Source organism: Microcaecilia unicolor, chromosome 11 (genome assembly GCF_901765095.1).
Source record: "Microcaecilia unicolor chromosome 11, aMicUni1.1, whole genome shotgun sequence".
NCBI lineage: Eukaryota > Metazoa > Chordata > Amphibia > Gymnophiona > Siphonopidae > Microcaecilia > Microcaecilia unicolor.
In genome coordinates this window covers 125,465,407-125,484,716 of record NC_044041.1, presented here as the reverse complement: position 1 = coordinate 125,484,716, position 19,310 = coordinate 125,465,407, and the positions used below count along the sequence as shown (strand labels likewise).

The window sequence follows — 19,310 nt, the reverse complement described above, 5'->3', positions numbered from 1 at the left end:
AGACATATAGACAGCCTTCTCTTACCAGGTAATTCCTAATTTTAGTCCACAGTACATTAAATTCCACCAGGCCCAGTTTCCCATTCCCATCTTTCTGTTGCCAGAAGTTAAGGAGAATAAAAACTACACTGTTCTCTGAATAAGGCCACAACCTGACGCCCTACAGTCACTGCATGCTCCCCTTTCTTATCAATAAAGTGGACAGCCATGGTCTGTGAAAACGCCATGCAAGAAGATCAGAGGTGACAAAACATACAGTAGAGCCAGGGATATTTTAAAGCTCCAATTCCATAGCAGATTGAGCCTATCCAGTCTTTACCATAAACCTAATTAAGCCCCACAGCTCAAGACAAACCAGCAACTTTTTTTCTTCACCTCCCTTGCAAATGTTTAATTATGAATCAGGGGCCTACTATTTTCTTTTTTTTTTTTAGCCTACTCGAGTCAACGCAGAAACCCACTGCAGGCTTCAGTTAAGAAGCAGTCTACGAACTCATTAAGGGCCACATGATGCAGAAAGTGGTTCAGCATTCAAATTAACTCACACAGTAGACATCACCGTACAGCATATTCAAATGCACGGTAAACAAAACAAAAAAAGTGTGACAAAGAAGCTAATTTGTTTCTTCAATGCTTAAGCCATAAGCAGAGGCAGTCTCCTTTTTATTTGCAAAGCAGGACTGATTTGTGAAAAAAACATAATTCTCAGTGTGTGCACAGGTGAAGATCTACCTGCTTTTTGGAGTTGGCATAATAAACTTCATGCTTTAATGTTGACAGAATGGAATGAGGCTAGATCTTCTAATACACATAAAACTTTTATTTTACTTACTTGGGATGCATACATAGGTTCACTGTCACCCAGGGCTAGCAGTTTGGTGCTTCATTCACTTTAATAGTGGTGGAGAAGGGAGTCCTCTATATTATTAAACACAATTAGATGTGTGTGTGGGGTTGTTCTTGTCTCCTTTTTGGAGTATTTATGAGCATTGTTTGGTAGTGGGGGGGGGGGGGGGGGTGGAATAATTGACAGTTAAAGCAAATGAGTTGCTCGATAAGATCAGCCTTGGGTAGAATGTACAGGGAGGTATAAGAGCATAATCTCCTCGAATTCTGCAAAAAGGACAAGTAGTATATCTCATAAGGCTTGCTATGCTGTTGCTTGAAAACTGAAACATAGAGTGGCAACATTATAATGAGGCTGCATAGAATGTTATATTAGTTTGAAGGGAATGAGTAAGAGGGATGTGAGGGAAATGATGAGATTAGAGTGTATTATGCCATCAAGTTTTATTGTAAACTCTGCTCTATTTTTATTGTTAATAGTTTGAGGCATATTTTATGTCTTATACATGCTTGAATAGCCGCATTTTTCAATAAAACAATTTTTGTGTTAAAATGCATGGTAAAGGGGTTATTAGTTAATCCTCAGTAATGAAGAGCAGCTTCTATCCTCTGCACTGTCTACAGCACAAGAATACTGCAGGTCTGAGGCTATGTAAAAGGTTTAGAGGAGGCTTTGACCCACACCCCAATAGCTTTCTACATGGTTCCCTGGTAGTGTGGCAGCCCCTCCCTCTACTGATCTGTCCCCTCACCACCATAACCAAAACTCCCTGGTAATCTAACGGTCCCCCACCTTCCCCTCCACCAATCCAATCCCTCTCTTCTCAGACTTCCAAAAATAACCCCTGACAGTCTATCAGCCCCCCTTCCCTCCACCAACCACAACTTTAACAAATTAAATCCTTGGTGTCTAGTGGCACCTCCCACCCACAAGACACCTCCCACAGATATCCCCAGATCCTACCCCTCAGGGAGTACCTTAACTGAGGAAACATAGTAACATAGTAGATGACGGCAGAAAAAGACCTGCACGGTCCATCCAGTCTGCCCAACAAGATAACTCATATTTGCTGCTTTTTGTGTATACCCTACTTTGATTTGTACCTGTGCTCTTCAGGGCACAGACCGTATAAGTCTGCCCAGCACTATCCCCGCCTCCCAACCACCTGCCCCTCCTCCCAACCACCGGCTCCGGCACAGACCGCACAAGTCTGCCCAGCACCATCCCCACCTCCCAACCACCAGCCCCGCCTCCCAACCCCGGCTCCGACCGTACAAGTCTGTCCAGCACTATCCCCGCCTCCCAACCACCAGCCCCGCCTCCCGATCCTGACTAAGCTCCTGAGGATCCATTCCTCAGAAAGAGCAATGTTCACTCGCTCATGCCTCTTGTGCTGCAAACATGAAAAATGGTGACTTCTAATCTCACACGGTGCACACTGGGATGCACCAGGCAGGGTTGGTCTGCCAAATAAGGGATTTTTTTTCTTATTGGGTAGTCTGAGCAGAAACTACCAAATAAAATCTCTTATTTGGCAGACCAGACCTGCCCGATGCATCCCAGGATGCACCGTGCAGAGGTGGGTCAAGATGGCAGCACTGGAGGCAGAAGCAAATGGGCAATGCTCCTGCCACTGTTAAGGTACAATCTAGGGGGGATGAGGGGACCTTTGAGAGGTTGGGAGGTGCCATTAGACATCAGGGATTTTTTAATTAAACCAGAGAGGGGACAGTTAGGCGGGGGTTTGCTAAACACTAGGAACTGAGGGTTCAGTTCAGAGAGGGAGAGAGGTAGAGGGACCGATGAAGAGGCTGGCGACTTGTTGTTTCTTGTTTTTTTTAATGTCACCCTTCATGTCAGTTCATAAGCCAATCTCGGTTCATGCACTGAAAGGAAGGGTGACATTTTGCAGTAAACTGTGGATTAATGCTGCAATCTTAACATGGCAGTAATCTGCATGCTCATTGATTACTGCATCCCACAGCTAATCTTTTGCAGGAACCATACATTAGAAGTCATGCAGTCAGCAGCTGTAATGCACTGCTTTCTGCATTACCCCTCAGGGCAGTGGCATAGCTATGGGGGGCCATGGGGGCCTGAGCCCCCCAAATGGCTCTGGGGCCCCCCGTTTGGCTGGCAGGGGTCCCCGACCCCAACCAGCTGAAGCGTATATCTGTCCCACGCTGGTCTTGCCCTTCCCTCCTCTCGTTTCCAGTCGCGCCGTGCATGCTTTCGTTTTAATGAAACCGAAAATGCTTGCGCATGCTCACTTTCATTAAAACGAGTGTGCTGTGCATGGCGCACTGAAAACAGCAGAGGAAGCAAGTGCGAGATCAGCAGCGCAGGACAGATAAACGCTTCTGCTGGTGGGGGTTAGGGACCCCACCAGCAAAGGTACCTGGCAGCGGGGGGGGGGGGGCAGAAGCGGCAGGGTTGGAAGCAGCAGCAGGGGAGTCGAAAGCAGCGGGGGAGGGGCGGCAGCTGGGGGAGGTGGGCTAAAATGTGTCCTCCCACTTTGGGCTTTGCCCCCCCCCCTCCCACCAAGGTCTGTATACGTGTCTGCCTCAGAGAACTTTCTAATTGGAAAATCTGTACGCATGAACGATGATAACAGTCCTCCAGTTCTGTGAGAGGATTTAATAGGGGGATTTAACTATTGTCATCAGTTTGCTTCCCTCACCTTTTGTAATGGGGGCTAAGAGTTTGATCTTTATTGCTTAATGTGGTTTTTTTTCCTTTTGTTGGATGTATTTCCTGATTGTCTTAGTATACTAATTTTGTAACGTAATGATTACAAAACTTCAATAAAAAAGAAAGAATGAAAACCCAGCTGAGATGTGCCCAATTTAATCTGAACCAAAAGTGGAGTGTTAAATTATCTACCCAGACAAGCATACTGGTCTAGTACAAAAGGATACATCCATCAGATTAACCATGCTCCGGCAGGATTCCAGGCAAAACCCTTTTGTCCTCAGGTCTTTATCTGCAAAGGAAAAACCCAAAAGGAGAGAGGTGAGCTCTAAAACCTATTAGTCAAGTCTATGTTTTCCTATAGTTCAGGATATCAAAATTCCCTCCTGCTTCAAAGACTGTGCCCACCACTATTCTCATGAGCCACAAAGGGGATGAGGGCAGCATAAAATCTGCTTTACTGTTCTGGGATCTTGCCGGGTTCTTCTGACCTGGATTGGTCACTGTTGGAAACAGGATACCGGTCTATCCCAGTATGGTGATGCTTATGTTCTTATGTTTCAAAGTTTCAGTTCGATATAACACCTATCAAGACTGCTGAACTGTAGATTTGGCCCAACCATTGGACGAGACTGGGTGGCTATATAGGGCAGCAGTTTCTGGGAGGTGGTAGCAAAGAGCAGTTGTAGATATAGTAAAACAATAGATTCATACAGCCACACACAGAACCACTTATGGGTACTATCACCTGCAGAAAGGGTGGGCAATTTTCAATTAACCCATTTAACCGGGTAAATAACTTTGGAAATTTCCCTCGTTATCTGTGTGGGTGTCTTATGTTATACACACATATTCACAACAGTGATTAATATTTAAAAGCATGATATTTAGGGGGAACGGGAGATTAGGGACTTCAAATGGGGGATGGGGTTGCAAGACTGGAGGTTCACCTAGAGCATCTGATACCCTTGCATTGGCCCTGCCTACATGGTTTACAAAGTTAAAATAAACAATTAGCTAAAAGTTAAGAATAAATAAATAATTAAATACGGGCACACAAAGAGGGGCATAATTGAACGAAAACGTCTATCTCCATGGGCGTTTATCTCCGAGAACGGGTCCGTGAAGGGGCGGACCGAACCGTATTTTCGAAAAAAATAGACATCCATGTTTTATTCGACAATTTGTGAGCTGGGCGTTTTTGTTTTTCAGTGATAATGGAAAATGAAAGCGCCCAGCTCAAAAACGAATAAATCCAAGGCATTTGTTCGTGGGAGGGGCCAGGATTCGTAGTGCACTGGTCCCCCTCACATGCCAGGACACCAACCGGGCACCCTAGGGGGCACTTTTACAAAAACAAAAAAAAAGGTAAAAGAGCTCCCAGGTGCATAGCACCCTTCCCTTGTGTGTTGAGTCCCCCCAAATCCCCCTCAAAACCCACTGCCCACAAGTCTACACCATTACTATAGCCCTAAGGGGTGAAGGGGGGGCACCTACATGTGGGTACAGTGGGTTTGGGGGGGTTGGACGACTAAGCATTAAGCAGCACAATTGTAACAGGTAAGTGGGGAATGGGCCTGGGTCCACCTGCCTGAAGTCCACTGCACCCCCTAACAACTGCTCCAGGGACCTGCATACTGCTGCCAGGGAGGTGGGTATGACATTTGAGGGTGATGTGAAACATCATTTTTTGTGGTGGGAGGGGGTTAGTGACCACTGGGGGAGTCAGGGGAGGTCATCCCCGATTCCCTCTGGGGGTAATCTGGTCATTTAGGGCACTTTTTGGGGCCTTATTCGTGGAAAAAACAGGGTCCAGGAAAAGTGCCCTAAATTCTAGCTACAAACGCATACTTTTTTTCCATTATCAGCGAAAGGCGTCCATCTCTCCTCGGCCGATAACCACGCCCCAGTTCCACCTTCACCACGCCTCCGGCACGCCCCCGTCAACTTTGTACGCTTCCACGATGGAGTGCAGTTGAAAACGTCCAAAATCAGCTTTCCATTATACCGATTTATTCGTTTTTGTGAGATAAACGTCTATCTCCCGATTTGGGTCGAAATCTAGGCGTTTTTCTCTTTCAATTATAAGGTGGAAAGTTAACCAAAACACACAGAAACAACTAAAAGTAAAAATAGAAAATAAGGGCACTCTCCTGCTCTCTCATTTATGCCGTACTAGTGCCCACGTTTGCTCCCACCCCATGATCAGAGCAGGTGAGCGTGCGAAATGAGCTCACTGGCTCTGACCACAAGTAGAATGCAAAATGCATGCAAAATAGGGTATTACCTATTCCTCCCCAATGCTCAAGCCAAACATTGGCGCTGCTCTGCAGCAAACCCTATGTCAACTTGGAGCTGGTGTTAGGATTTGCGAAGCATTGGGGAGAAATGGGGAGTCCTGTCCAGCATGCATTTGATGTCTATAGGCCTCCCCCTAGACACGGGGAGCTGGAGGTTTGGTGGACATCCAGCCCCCCATTACCTCTCCGGACATGTTTCCATGGTGGCCCCAGTGGGCTACCCCCTCACCCCCCTGGACACAGGGGACTGGAGTTCCGGTGGACCTCCAGCCCCCCCACACCAAAAACATTTCCCTTGTGGCCCAGTGGACAACCCCATCGCCACCCGCCCTGGTGGTCTAATGCCCCCCCAAGCATCCTCCCATACCTTTAGAAGCAGAGGACGGAGTAGCACTCCCTCCTCATATGGTATTGAAGCCCTGCCCGGTGCATCTCAGGATGCACCGGGCAGGGCTGGGTGCCACCATTTTCAATGCAGCACCCCAGGAGGAGGGAGTGCTACTCCCTCCTCCACTTCTAAAGATATGGGGGGGGGGGGGGGTTGTGGAGCAGTAAACCACCAGGGCGGGTGGGGGTAGGGTTTCCCAATTGGTAACCAGGGAAAGATTTTTGGTGTTGGGGGGGGGGGGGGGGGGTTAGGGCGGCTGGAGATCCACTGGACCTCCAGCCTCCTGTGTCCAGGAGGTTGGGGGTAGTCCATTGGGCCACCAGGGAAACCTGTCCAGTGGGGTTAGGGTGGCTGGAGGTCCACCGAACCTCCAGCCCCTTGCGTACCGGGGGGTGGCCCCTCCAGCACGGTCTGTTTGACAGAACCAGGGTTTTTTTTTTTGACAGCCTGGACCTTTCAAACAGCTTCTGTGGGAGGATTGTGCCTTGGGCGCATGTCCAGGCACAATCCTCCCACAGAAGTTCCCCCCATGATCAAAACTAACAGTGAGCATAAATTTGCATGCTATTAGTTTTGGTAATTGGGACTTTAATTCCCTGCACTGTTCCTGCGCTAATTTTTCAACGTTGTTCGGAACAGCATGGGAATTTGATCATGGGCCTGTTACTGTCCTTCCTCCACCTCCCCAGCTCATAATTCTTTCAGTAGATACAATCAGGACTCAGGATATCTTCAGTCTAAACACTGGGGCCTCCTCCTTACGTTTACAGATGATCTTGTTCAGGATTGTCTGAAGCTCCTTCACACTGATCTCTTGATCCTGTGACATGGAAGGGGAAAGGAGTGAGTCAAGACCCAGGCAAATCCAGTCAAAATGAGAATTGTTAAAATGCCTTTTTCTCATGTGGTTAATTTCATTGATGGTGCAATTATATCATTTAGAAAATATGAACCTCCAGGGCAAGAGACAGAGACAAAAGCAATAACAAAATTCATGAAAACCTGTGGTAAGCACAGTGGATCCTCAGTGGGGGGGGGGGGGGGGGGGGGGGGTGAGGGATAAAGCGTAAGATAGGCACAAATTGAAAAATGATAGAAGAAAGCCAAAGATCAGCTGGAGTCTACTGCTATGTACCAGAAATGAACCTGGGCAGATCAGTCAATATGCATGCAACCGTATTTTAGAAAGCTCATAGAAGTAGGACTTGAGATGTGCAGGTCAGTACATCTAAAGTTTTACCAGTATTGTAGAAAAGAATCTGCCAATGTACAGCCTGTTCTAAAATACAAGAGAAATGGATGTTTATGCGCTGGGTGCATGCCGCGTAAACATCCATTTTAGAAAAATAAATATATTAAAATATTGGACGGGTTCAAAGCCAGCACACAACCAGTTATCTTTGTGACCTTGCAAACATAACCACTTACTATCTCGACACCGTCACAGTGGCCATAATTTTTTGCCAGTTGGCACTTGAAGGGACAAAAATCACTGGGAAGCTAAGGAGGCAACCCCCCCCCCCCATCCCTCTAGTGGAGTGCTGCTCAATAGTAGCTGTTTCCCAAACCCTAAACGTGCTTGGTAGCAGGTATAACACCAACACTGGTCTTTTAGATCATGGACATATAGAGGGGAATTCATCAAAACTTTAGCATGCACTAAATGTTAAGATACCCATTATATATCTATGGGCTTCTTAGCATTTGTGCATGCTAAAGCTTTGATGAACTCCTCCCCCCTTAGCCCCTTCTGAAACAAGGAATAAACGTCCATGAACTTGCTATGGCCTTGTCGTACCCTAGACATGCTCAGGCCTCACCCCTTGCCATTTGCATGCAATTGGGTTTGATATGTGCAAGGGGACTTAGACATTTATCAGTTTATGCACGTATAAAACACGAATAGGACTTGTAAAACGAAGATTGTAGCCAATAAAGTAAAATGGGTACAAGATTTTTTTACATACTTTAGTGGTAGAAGGAAGTACAAAAAAGTGTCGTTATGAGGCTGAAGAGTGAAGGGAGGGAGCATCTAGAAACTGATAAGGATAATGTGGAACTACTTAACAATTCTTTCTGTTCTGTGTTCACAGAAGGCTCTGGGGCTGGTGCAAATAGCGTGTGTGAGTCGCTGCTTTCAACCTCCAGAAGTAAAGAGAAGTATTTAAAAGGTACACAGGGGGGAGGGGCCAGATTGGGGAAAATGCCAAGAGTTTTCAGCTGTCGGGGTTCGGGGATCCCCACCAGCCACAGCAAGGATACACCACTGCTGGATGGTCCTAAACGCAAAGTGGATGTGCCTGTACCCACGGCCACTGTACTGAAGAAACTTAGGGAAGATCTGATGGCTTTGCTGTATGATCTTTTCAATTCTTCTTTAGCGTCAACAGTGGTCCCACAGGATTGAAGAAGGGCGGTTATGGTTCCTCTCTACAACTATAAGGAGAAAGTTGGGAATTACAGGCCAGTTAGTCTGCTCTCTGTGATGAGTAAATTCATGGAATCGCTTCTGAAACAGAGGACAGTGAAGTTTCTGGAATCCAGTTGATTGCAGGACTCAAGGTAGCATGATTTTACTAGAGATAGATCTTGTCAAACGAATATGATTAGTCTCATTGTCTGGGTGACCTGACACTTGGATTGAGGGAGAGAACTAGATATGTTGTACTTAGATTTTAGTAAACCCTTTGACACAGCTCCGCATAGGCAATTTATAAATAAACGGAGTGCCCGCAGTATGGGCATTAAAGTGACTGGCTGGGTTTGAAACTAGTTGAGTGGAAGCTGACAAATTAAGTTCACTTTGAGGAAAGTTACCAGTGGTATACCACAAGGGTCAGTTCTTGTCCAATATTTTAACATTTGTTTAAGAGATATTGCAGAAGGGCTGTCTGGTAAGGTTTGACTCTTTAATGCTAAAAATAGAAGATCATGTGTTTGGGCTGCAAAATCCCAAGGGAGTGGTATAGTACATGGGATGAAGTACTTCTGTGCATGAAAGAAGGATGGGACTTGGGGTGATAGTATGTGATGATCTTAAGGTAGCCCAACAGGTGGAGAAGGCAACAGGAAAACCCCCAAAATGCTTGGGTGCATGGGAGAGAATAGCCAGCAGGAAAAGGAGGTGACAATGCCTCTGTATACACCTCTGATGAGACCTCATTTAGAATACTATGGGGCTCATTTTCAAACTAGCACTTAGACTTACAAAGTTTTATAGTAACCTCTATGTATAATTCTGGAGACTGCATCTTTAAAAAGAAGTTATACACAGGATGAAGTTGATTCAAAGGGCAGCTACTAAAATGGTCAGTATGCAGACAGATTTAAAGATCTCAATATATATACTCTGGAAAAAAGGCAGGAAAGGGGTGATATTAGATACATTTAAATACCTCCATAGTGGCATGTAAAGCATTAATGAGAAAATGTCATTATAGAACAATTCAGAGGGCTTATTTTTCCCAGGTTCGGGCTTATAAAGCCAGACGTGTTCTATTTCCCCTCTGCCTTAAATGTGGTATTGTAGAAGGATCACAGACATGTTCTTTATGGTCCTGTCAGAAGGTGCAAACCTTTTGCAGGGATATATATGGCCACATGGGAAAGTTTTTACGGAAACCAATTCCAAATATTCCACTGTGTTTTTTTGTTTGGAAAATGACAAGCTTTTCCACCAACTGGGAAAGGAGTGTGTTTAATGTTAAGTAAGGCTGGGGTAATAAGGAGGAAGTGCCTGTATTGGACACAAAATGTAATTCCCTCTTTTTGGCACTGGCGGAATGCTTTACACGCATTGATGGTATTAGAGATGCTAAAATGAGTCACCGAAGGAAACAACAATTTTGGTTAATATGGGAAACCTAGATGGGAAACCTAGATCCAGACTCTACCCTCTAAAGCACACAATGGTGATTTATTATTTCTATTTCTCATAAAAGATTTATCTCCTACTTATTCTTTAGACCAGCTCTATGGGGAAGGTTAATTTAATAGGGCAGGGGAGGTGGGGGGGTAGGAATTGGGTAAGGAGGCTAAGTGTCACGAGATGTTATCAGAGCACAAACCTCTCTTATTAGCTGATGTACACTTTGGGGGGTTATTCAGAAGGAATCAAGAGAAAGGGTAGGATTAGGAAGGGAGAAAAAAACAATTATCAGACCTATACAATATTGCCTAAGGTATACAATTGGTAACTCCCCAGATAGAGTTTCCTGTCTTGTTAACACAAGGGATTTCAGGAATAATAGTGGGTAAGTGGGGGAGGGGAAATCTTGATAGAAATGTAACTGTACAATTGCTATATTTTAGATGTTTATTTGAGGATATGTCTTTCTTTATTTGGTGATTACTTGGTATAAGGTATTATTGTTATGAGAATGTGTAGGGGGAGGGTAACTGTAGAAAAAGGATGATATATAAAATATTGAACAATTAGAATATTTACTCTTTGAATGTACCTTTAATTGATTATGTAATAAAATTGTCTTAACTTAAATACCTCCATAGCATAAATTCACAGGAGGCAAGTCTCTTTCAGCTGAAAGGAAACTCTGGAATGCAGGGGCATAAGATGAAGATGAAAGGTCATAGTACCGAGACAGTGCTCATAGGGGATTATCACTTTCCTTCAACAATATTTTGACCAAGATAAAACTGTAATACTCATTTCATTAGATCTCTCAATAGCCTTTGATACCATCAGTCATTCTTTACTTCTCCATCGTCTTCAAGAAATAGGTATGACCGATACAGTTTAGTCTTGGTTTGTTTCTTATCTATCTGGACATTCTAATATCATCCAGTGGAGAACGTTACAATCTAAGCCTTCCACTCTTTCTTGTGGAGTCTCCCAGAGCTCATTACTAGCTTCTACCTTGTTCAATATTTTCATGGCTCCATTACTTTGTTTGGCTCAATCACTAGACCTTATATTATGGGCTAGATTCAGTAAATGGCACCTTAAAATCGGTGCCAAAAAGACCTGTTTAAGTGTTATTTTATAAACCATGCCTAAAGTTCGAACAGTGCTTAAGCATTATGTTCACGCGTAATTTCAGGCGTAACGTTCACGCTTTCCAAAAATACTAGGACTGGGGGGCATGCGATGAAACTACAGTGTAGTAAATTTAAAACAAATCGTAGAAAAATTTTCTTCACCCAACGTATAATTAAACTCTGGAATTCGTTGCCGGAGAAAGTGGTGAAGGCGGATAGCTTAGCAGAGTTTAAAAAGGGGTTGGACGGTTTCCTAAAGGACAAGTCCATAAACCGCTACTAAATGGACTGGGGAAAAATCCACAATTCCAGGAATAACATGTATAGAATGTTTGTACGTTTGGGAAGCTTGCCAGGTGCCCTTGGCCTGGATTGGCCGCTGTCGTGGACAGGATGCTGGGCTCGATGGACCCTTGGTCTTTTCCCAGTGTGGCATTACTTATGTACCATCTGCATCAACAAAAACGTGGTGAAAATGCCTGCGCCTAAATTCACATATGGAGCACCTTTATTCTGTAATTACATGCGTAACTCAAATGCCACGCCCCAAAAACACCCATGACCATCCCCTTTCCGCTCTCCCTTTTTTAGGCCACAAATAAAGTTTAGGCGCATATCCTGTACTTAACTTCTTGGCACTAATTGGCTCGCTATCCTATTAAATTGCGTGTGCAAATTGGGATCATAACTAAATTTGCACACACAATTTTCGGCAACCTTTATAGATTCAGGGGGGTATATGTCTATGCAGATAATATCCATATTTTATGTCCCATCGATCACACTAGCGCACATGAAATTCACTCCTTGAGCAGTAAACAAAAATTCTAGGAATGATATTTCATCAACTTTTGTGCTCAGATCTCTAGCATGGCTCAGCATAGCTTTTTTAAGCTGTGGATGATTTTCTCTGTTAGGAAGATATTTTCAATGACAGCGCTTTGTATCTTGATTCATTCTTTCATAATGAGCCAGCTTGATTATTGTAATGCCATGCCCTTTATAATGGTATTCAGATTTCAAATATTAGACGAATACAGTTGGTTCAAAATATGGCAGTGGGGTTGCTGACTAATTCTGCGGCAGTGCAAGCACATCTTTTTGGCAAACACCAGGCCAGTTTTTGCCGCATCCTGGAAAATTGGCCTTTTTTAAGGGGCCGGAAAATGGACATGCAGCAAAATAAAAACAAGCACGCGTCCATTTTCGTTCTGAGACCTTACTGCCACCCATTGACTTAGAGGTAAGGTTTCACGTGCTACCTGGGCAGTAGGCATGCAGCGTGCGTCCACTGCCATTTACTCACGGGTAAGCGCCATGCGGTAGAAAACAGAAAATATTTTCTACCGCGTGTTTTTGGCGCACACCAAATTCAGAATTATAGCCCGGAGCACGCAGTAGCTGGGCAGTAATGCTGATTTGTTGTGCGCTGGACGCGCATAAGCCCTTACAAAGGCCCCTTTTACAAAGGCGTGTAAGGACCTAAGGGTGTCCAGCGCATGCCAAATCAGCACTACTGCGCAGCTACCACGTGCCCTGGGCGGTAATTCTGAATTTGGCATGCGCTGAAAACACACAGTAGAAAATATTTTCTATTTTCTACCACTTGGCACTTAACCAGCGGTAAACAGCAGTGGATGCGTGCTGCATGCCTACCACCCGGGTAGCACATGAGACCTTACCACTAAGTCAATGGGTAGCGGTAAGGTCTGAGGCCAAAAATGGACATGTGCTGTTTTTTATTTTGCCACATGTCCATTTTACAGTCCCTTAATAAAAGGCCATTTTTCCAGGACATGGCAAAAACTGGCCCGGCATATGACAAAAAGATGCGCTTTCACTGCCACAGGCCACTTGTTGCCGTGGCTTAGTAAAAAGGCCCTATAGCATTGTAAACACCTATACCACCATGTGGGCGGTATATCAAATTTTAAATAAACTTGTAAAAGGGATAGTTAGACTCAGAGTAATCTAAGAAATACTTCTTTACAGAAAGGGTAGTGGACATATGGAACAGCCTCCCAGTGGAGATGGGGATGATGAAGACTATCTGACTTTAAGAAAACATGGGACAAGTTAAGGGAGAGGAGGTAGGTAATAATAAAAATAATGATAAAAAAAAACTTTATTTCTAACCCGCTATATCTAGGACAGTCTAAGTGGGGTACAAAAACACAAACATAATAAACAATAAATAACAAAAGCAATATTAGAAAATCATTTATTACGACATATAATACAAATTAACATAAAACTACAACAATGGCAGGGCTCTACATCTCATATAGCTAAAAAAATTCAATCACTGCTATTCATCTAAAGACCTATATTCTTGCATAAACATATGGGTTTTAATTCACTTTTAAACTGGGCAATGTTTTGCACAGTGTGAAGTTCTAAGGGCAAAGGTGGTATGGACAGGCACACTAGATAGTCCATATGGTTTTTATCTGCCATAATTTTCTCTGTTTCTATGTAATTAAGTTTTACAGTACTTAAGTACTGTCATGTTCTACATGTCTCTGTTTTTATATTCAAAAAACTTCTTCACTTAATTATTCCTGCAATTATGAATGGGGATCTTCATCAGAGCTCTGTGCAGGCATCTCACTGATACACATAAAACAGAAATACAGCACAGACAGCTGAAGAGCCCTATGAAGGTGTCACACTAACATACAGGGAACAGGAGTATGGAATGACAATTCTCCCACCATGGAGACTCACAGTCATATACTTACAGGTCCAGACAACTGCTTGAAGAGTGTTTTAAAGCTCTCATCTATCTCTTCTTCCGAGAGTATATGCTGTGAAAAGATGGAGAAAATAGTGACCCAAGTTCCACTGAACATCACAACTCATTACTAGTGAAAACACTGCAACCATAGGGGCAACAGTAAAGAGGTTGCCTGCTGTGGGCTATTAGACTCTGTGACAGGCTACACAAGGACATCAGAGTCAACTTAATCCCACCAAAGTCCATAGAGCCCAACATCCTGTCTCCACCAGTGGCCCATGTAGCTCACAATTACCCAGCAGATCCCAAAAGGTAGATCTATTTATCATAGTTCACTTCCAGGGATAAGCAATGCCTTTCCCAATCTAACTGGCTAATAATTTTTTATGGGCTTTTCCTCCAGGAACTTGTTCAATCCTCTTTTGAACCCCACTATATGGTAGAATGTGTTGTAGTGTAGCAAGTGGCACATGAGTGTTATCTAGATTGGCTTCAAAAGGTTTAATGAGATGCTAGGACTGGGGACAGGGCACATGCTGAGCCTTTGGGGAAAGATGACACTTCACTTTTTTCGGACAAGAGCAGGACTTGATTTTTACCTCTTCTGGCAGATCAGCTTTGATATCATCATCCATCACCCTGAAAGAAAATTGAAAAACATACAGCAAGTCAATCAGAAACCAAACAAAATTCTGCTTGCTCACAATATCAGGTGGGGGGGGGAGGGTTGGGACTTTTTTGTGTGAGTAGTAGAATTCCGCCCATTGCAGAAGCTGCACACTTACACCGTGCCATGTTTGTTCTCTGAAAAGACCCGCACAACGAAGTCACCCTCTTTGTTGGGCTCAAAGGTGGAAGGAACCAGGATGTACTCGCCCCGGGGCAGCTTCATTCGTGTGCTGACCTCCCGAAGGTTGATGAACTGCTCAGACCGGGCCCGTGAGTTGTGACTCAGAAAGAAATCACGCTTGAGGTGGACAGCTGGCTGGTTTTGGCACTGCAGAAGAGATCCTGTGGCATTAGCAGCCTAGTTATATGACCCACCCCTGCCTCCTGGCTGGCTATTGTTACTCTTATATTACAGACATACACCATCAGGACAAACGTGGGAGACAGTGGCTAGTAGGTTCACTGCTTAATGGTATTTTTGCTAAGGTCAGAGGGACAATGCAAGGTGAACCCTCTGTCAATCATGTACATGGCATTCCATATACAAACACACATATACAAAGTGAACTTAGGATGCACACTGTAGGATGGGACCTGCCTGATGAAGGCAATGAAGTGATGAATGGCTCCCATCCCCAACACTCAAGCTCACTGGAACATCAGTTCTCTCTCTCTGGCATGGTGACACCTGCTCTTATGTACTTCTCATCAGAGCCCAAGAATCTACCACTACCAAAAACCTGATTGTTCATATAGAAGATAGGAGATGAGGGAAGAGCACATACCTCTGAAGGCACCTAAAAAGGAAAAAAAAACAGAAAAATATATCAGCAGTCTTCCTTTGCATGCACTGAGTGAGTTCCCCTGTACTGACAGATGACACTTGGACTATATTTATTTCCATACATTTGATTACATGCCATAACTGCAAAGTTCCAATTATGTTAAAATAATATAACGAATTACAATCAAACTTAAAATATATCTCCCCAAATAAAAATATCAAGCTTAATTAATATTTGTCCCATCCTCCACCATCTCCCCCTACCCCTCATTAAAAATCCAATTCAAATATTAGCTTTCTACTATTCATCCCTCAAAAACATCACAACTTGGTCACCCATTCAAACCACTTTACTTATCCTGGAGTATCTATTTTTCCACCTTGTGAGGAAGTGGGTGATAAAGGTAGGGTTTCCTTAAGGACACTCCCTCACTGAGGCTGGAACCGAGTTTCCTAAAGGCAGGGAATAGCTTAAGTAGCTCACTGAGTCAGGAGCACGACCACTGAGAGGGTGGGGCAAGATTACCCTGGACCCAGTCTCCAAGGAGAGGCCCAGGTGAGATCCAGCATCCTTCTCTACTTTCCAACCCCTCCCCCCCTTCATTCTCTACTTGTCTAGAGTCATTGAATGGCAGGCAGCAGTGATCAAGAGATACTGCTCTGCTGGCCATGGTCCTACTTCCCACCGCGTCCCGCCTATGCAGAAACAGGACATTACTTCACAGAAGGCTGGACGTGGCAGGAGGAAGGAACCATGGCCATCAGAGCAGTCTCTCTCAATAGCTGCTGCCTGCCATTCAATGACTAGGTAAGTAGAGGACCGGGAGGGGGGGCAGTGGGAGGGGCAACAGTGGCAGGGCCCTTAACATTTTTTTGCCCCAGGTCTGGCTTTGTCTCTCGGTAGCCCTGGTCAGGAGAGTGGGGCTCAGAGAGAGCAGGAAGTTAAAAGCTCTATGACAGGACAGAACAGAGAGGCCCTGGGGGGAGAAGTCCTTCATCCTATGCCTCCACCACAGAAGTATAAGCTGCAGAAGCTCTACTAAGGTAGGCCAAGTTTATCTTGGAACCCTGCTGGAAGTTGTAACTAGGAACCTAGGGCTAGGTTAGGCACAATTGTGTTGAATACTGGAAGCCAGAACTTTAACTCTGAAACTTCAGGCCAGAGATAAGCTGTTTATGCTGCCTTTTTGAGAGACAGACTTGAGACCATGGGGAGAATTCTTGAGAACAAAGACTGACTTTTTGCATATTTATTTTTCTTCACCTGTGAGAACAGGTTATCCCTCTCGTTATACATAAATAAACTGTTTTGTTTCACTTTTGACCTGCTGTCTGGCTGTGATTAATCAAGGCTCCAGGATCACCCTCACTCATGCTGCTACATACCCCTCAACCCTTATTTTAAGAACCAGCCTCTACATAGAAACTTGAGTTTTCAGTTCAAGAACCAAGGAGAAATTACGTCTTTATTGATCATTTTCTTTCCTTTAATTCTATCATATCCCTTATGTCCGTTGACCCGTGAATGGAGACAGAAAGTAGTTCTCTGTGATGTGCCCCTTAAGGGAACCGTGAACATATAGTTCCTCAGTATTTTGAATGACAAAACAATGGAGGTTACAGATATATAGAGAACAGATAGCACACATACAAACCAAGACTCACTCACATCAAGTAAGCAGTGTTGATTGGAACTAGCATTCAATGTGGTCCAAAGCAGGATTTGGTGTCATATTGCAATTAAGTCACTTTTGAGCCAATATAAGATTTAAATAATATTATTATTATTATTTTTACATTTGTACCCCGCGCTTTCCCACATAATGAAGGCTCAATGCGGCTTACATAGTAATTTGAAATACAAAGTTAATAGAATTTTAATAAAACAGTAGTAAAACAATATAAAGCTTGGCTTAGTAGTGTATGATAAGTTGAGCTAGATAATATATGACTAGGATAAAAGAGGGTAGACAGGATAGGATAGTGTAATTTGGGAGAAAGGGTGGAGGCCTCTGTACAAATCACACAAACCACCCAACACCTGTTACTTGTAATGAGAACCAACAGTGAATGAGTGGATGTCGGTGGCAACTAGTTTCACAAAGGCAGTTTTAATCCCATGCTCCCTCACCAGTCCTTATGGTCCAACATTATATTGTGTGCTAATATGCTATTGTACTTAAATTCCAACTTATATTTCTCAAAAATATTAGTGCAATTAACTTATCTCCAACAAGGAACCACTGCCAATGTGGACCATGTTTCGCCATGCTCCGCTTCAGGGTGCGGTCCTCATATATCTTCAATCCAGCAATGGTACTTTAAATCTTGAAGGTACAAAGGGTGCCAACCCAGAGGAGCTGACTAATCTGAGAAATCAGACTAACAGCAGCAAGATTACCCCAAAGGGAAAGCAGTCCGAGCATCCCACAGTACTGGAGAAACTGAATAAAGACCACCAGTTCACATGCCAATATAAGTGACTAACAACTATGAGGCCGATATTCAGACCGCGGGAGTTGGACCGGTTAACTCCCGTGGTTGGCACTAAAACCGGATAGTCAATGCTGGGCTGTTTCTGGTGACCAGCATTGAATATCTGGATTATTTTTGGCTGGTTTAAAGATAACCGGCTAAGTCAATATTCAGAGAGTTAGCCGGTTATCTTTAAACCAGTTAAAGATATACCAGGTTTACACGTGGCCAAATATGGCTGCTTTTAAAATTGGTGGATAACTGGTTATACTGCTGATATAACCAGCTATATGCTAGTTGCTAACTGGGGATATTCAGTGGGGGATAGTCAGTTATCCCCTGCTGAATATTGGTGAATAGCCGGTTAAGCATTATTTTACCGGTCAGTAGCCGTTCTGGCTGGTTAAATAGAGCTGAATATCAAGGAGTATGTTTCTTCAAGACGAGTCAGAGGTGGAGAAGCAAACCAATAAACCCATCTATGCAACTGCCATAAGGAACTAATCCAGCTATTTTCTGAACACTTTTCAATGCTGTTCATCCATAGTGCATTCAAATTATATCGAGGCGTGTTTGGGGCATGTTAAGGGCAGGATTTGGGCATTCTTAACACTTGGATATTTTTCTGTCATAATGGAACAAAACAAAAATGTCCAGGACTAAAACATATCTAAGCCACAAAAAAGTGCCCTAAATGACCAGATGACCACTGGAGGAATAAAGGAATGGCCCTCTCCCACCCCCAAAGATGTGAAATAAATAGAACATACCAGCCTCTTTGACAGCCTCAGATGTTATGCCCAGTCCTATTAAAGCAGCAAGCAGGTCCCTGGAGTAGCCTAGTGGTTGGTGCAGTGCACTGTGGAGAAGGGGACCCAGGCCCATAATCCACTCTAACTGTTACACTTGTGGAGGAAAGGGTCAGACCCCCAAAACCCACTAAGAACCTACTGTACCCACATATAGGTAACACCTGCAGAAATAAGAGCTATTGTAGTGACATACAGTTGGGTACAGTAAGTTTCTGGTGGATTTTGGAGGGCTCATCATACAATATAAGGGGGTAACAGTGAGATCCTGGAACTTTTTATGTGAAGTCCCACTGCAGTGCCCCATAACTCTGCTGGGATGTCTGTGTGGTCAGTCTACTAAGAATGGCTTGATTTTGTGCATTTTTCACTTGGATGTTTTTTTTTTTTTGGTGGGGGGGGGGGGGTTCAAAAATGGTCCACAAAGATAGACACACTGAGTACAGCAATGTCTAGCAAATGGCCATTTTCAAAACAAAAAGATAACATTGTGCTATTTCAAAAATCACTATATTCACCATTTGAATTTTGAACATTTTGAGCAAAACATCAAAAGTCAAATTTAAACGTCATATCGAAAATGCCCCTCAGAGAAATACTGAGGAACTGTTT

The 19,310-nt window shown here is 43.9% G+C and overlaps 1 protein-coding gene across 4 annotated transcripts in view; it reads right to left on the bottom strand.

Annotated features, from left to right (window-relative positions):
* Positions 1–19,310, bottom strand: part of CAPN1 (calpain 1) — a 145,142-nt gene that overhangs the window by 5,633 nt on the left and 120,199 nt on the right. For all 4 annotated transcript variants that reach the window (XM_030219876.1, XM_030219875.1, XM_030219873.1 and 1 more), the window contains exons 12-18: positions 15,416–15,427; positions 14,747–14,958; positions 14,561–14,600; positions 13,966–14,031; positions 6,989–7,046; positions 3,766–3,830; positions 26–94 (exon numbers count right to left, since the gene is read on the bottom strand). In XM_030219876.1, the coding sequence (XP_030075736.1) occupies positions 26–94; positions 3,766–3,830; positions 6,989–7,046; positions 13,966–14,031; positions 14,561–14,600; positions 14,747–14,958; positions 15,416–15,427 (522 nt within the window). The remainder of the gene's footprint in view (positions 1–25; positions 95–3,765; positions 3,831–6,988; positions 7,047–13,965; positions 14,032–14,560; positions 14,601–14,746; positions 14,959–15,415; positions 15,428–19,310) is intronic.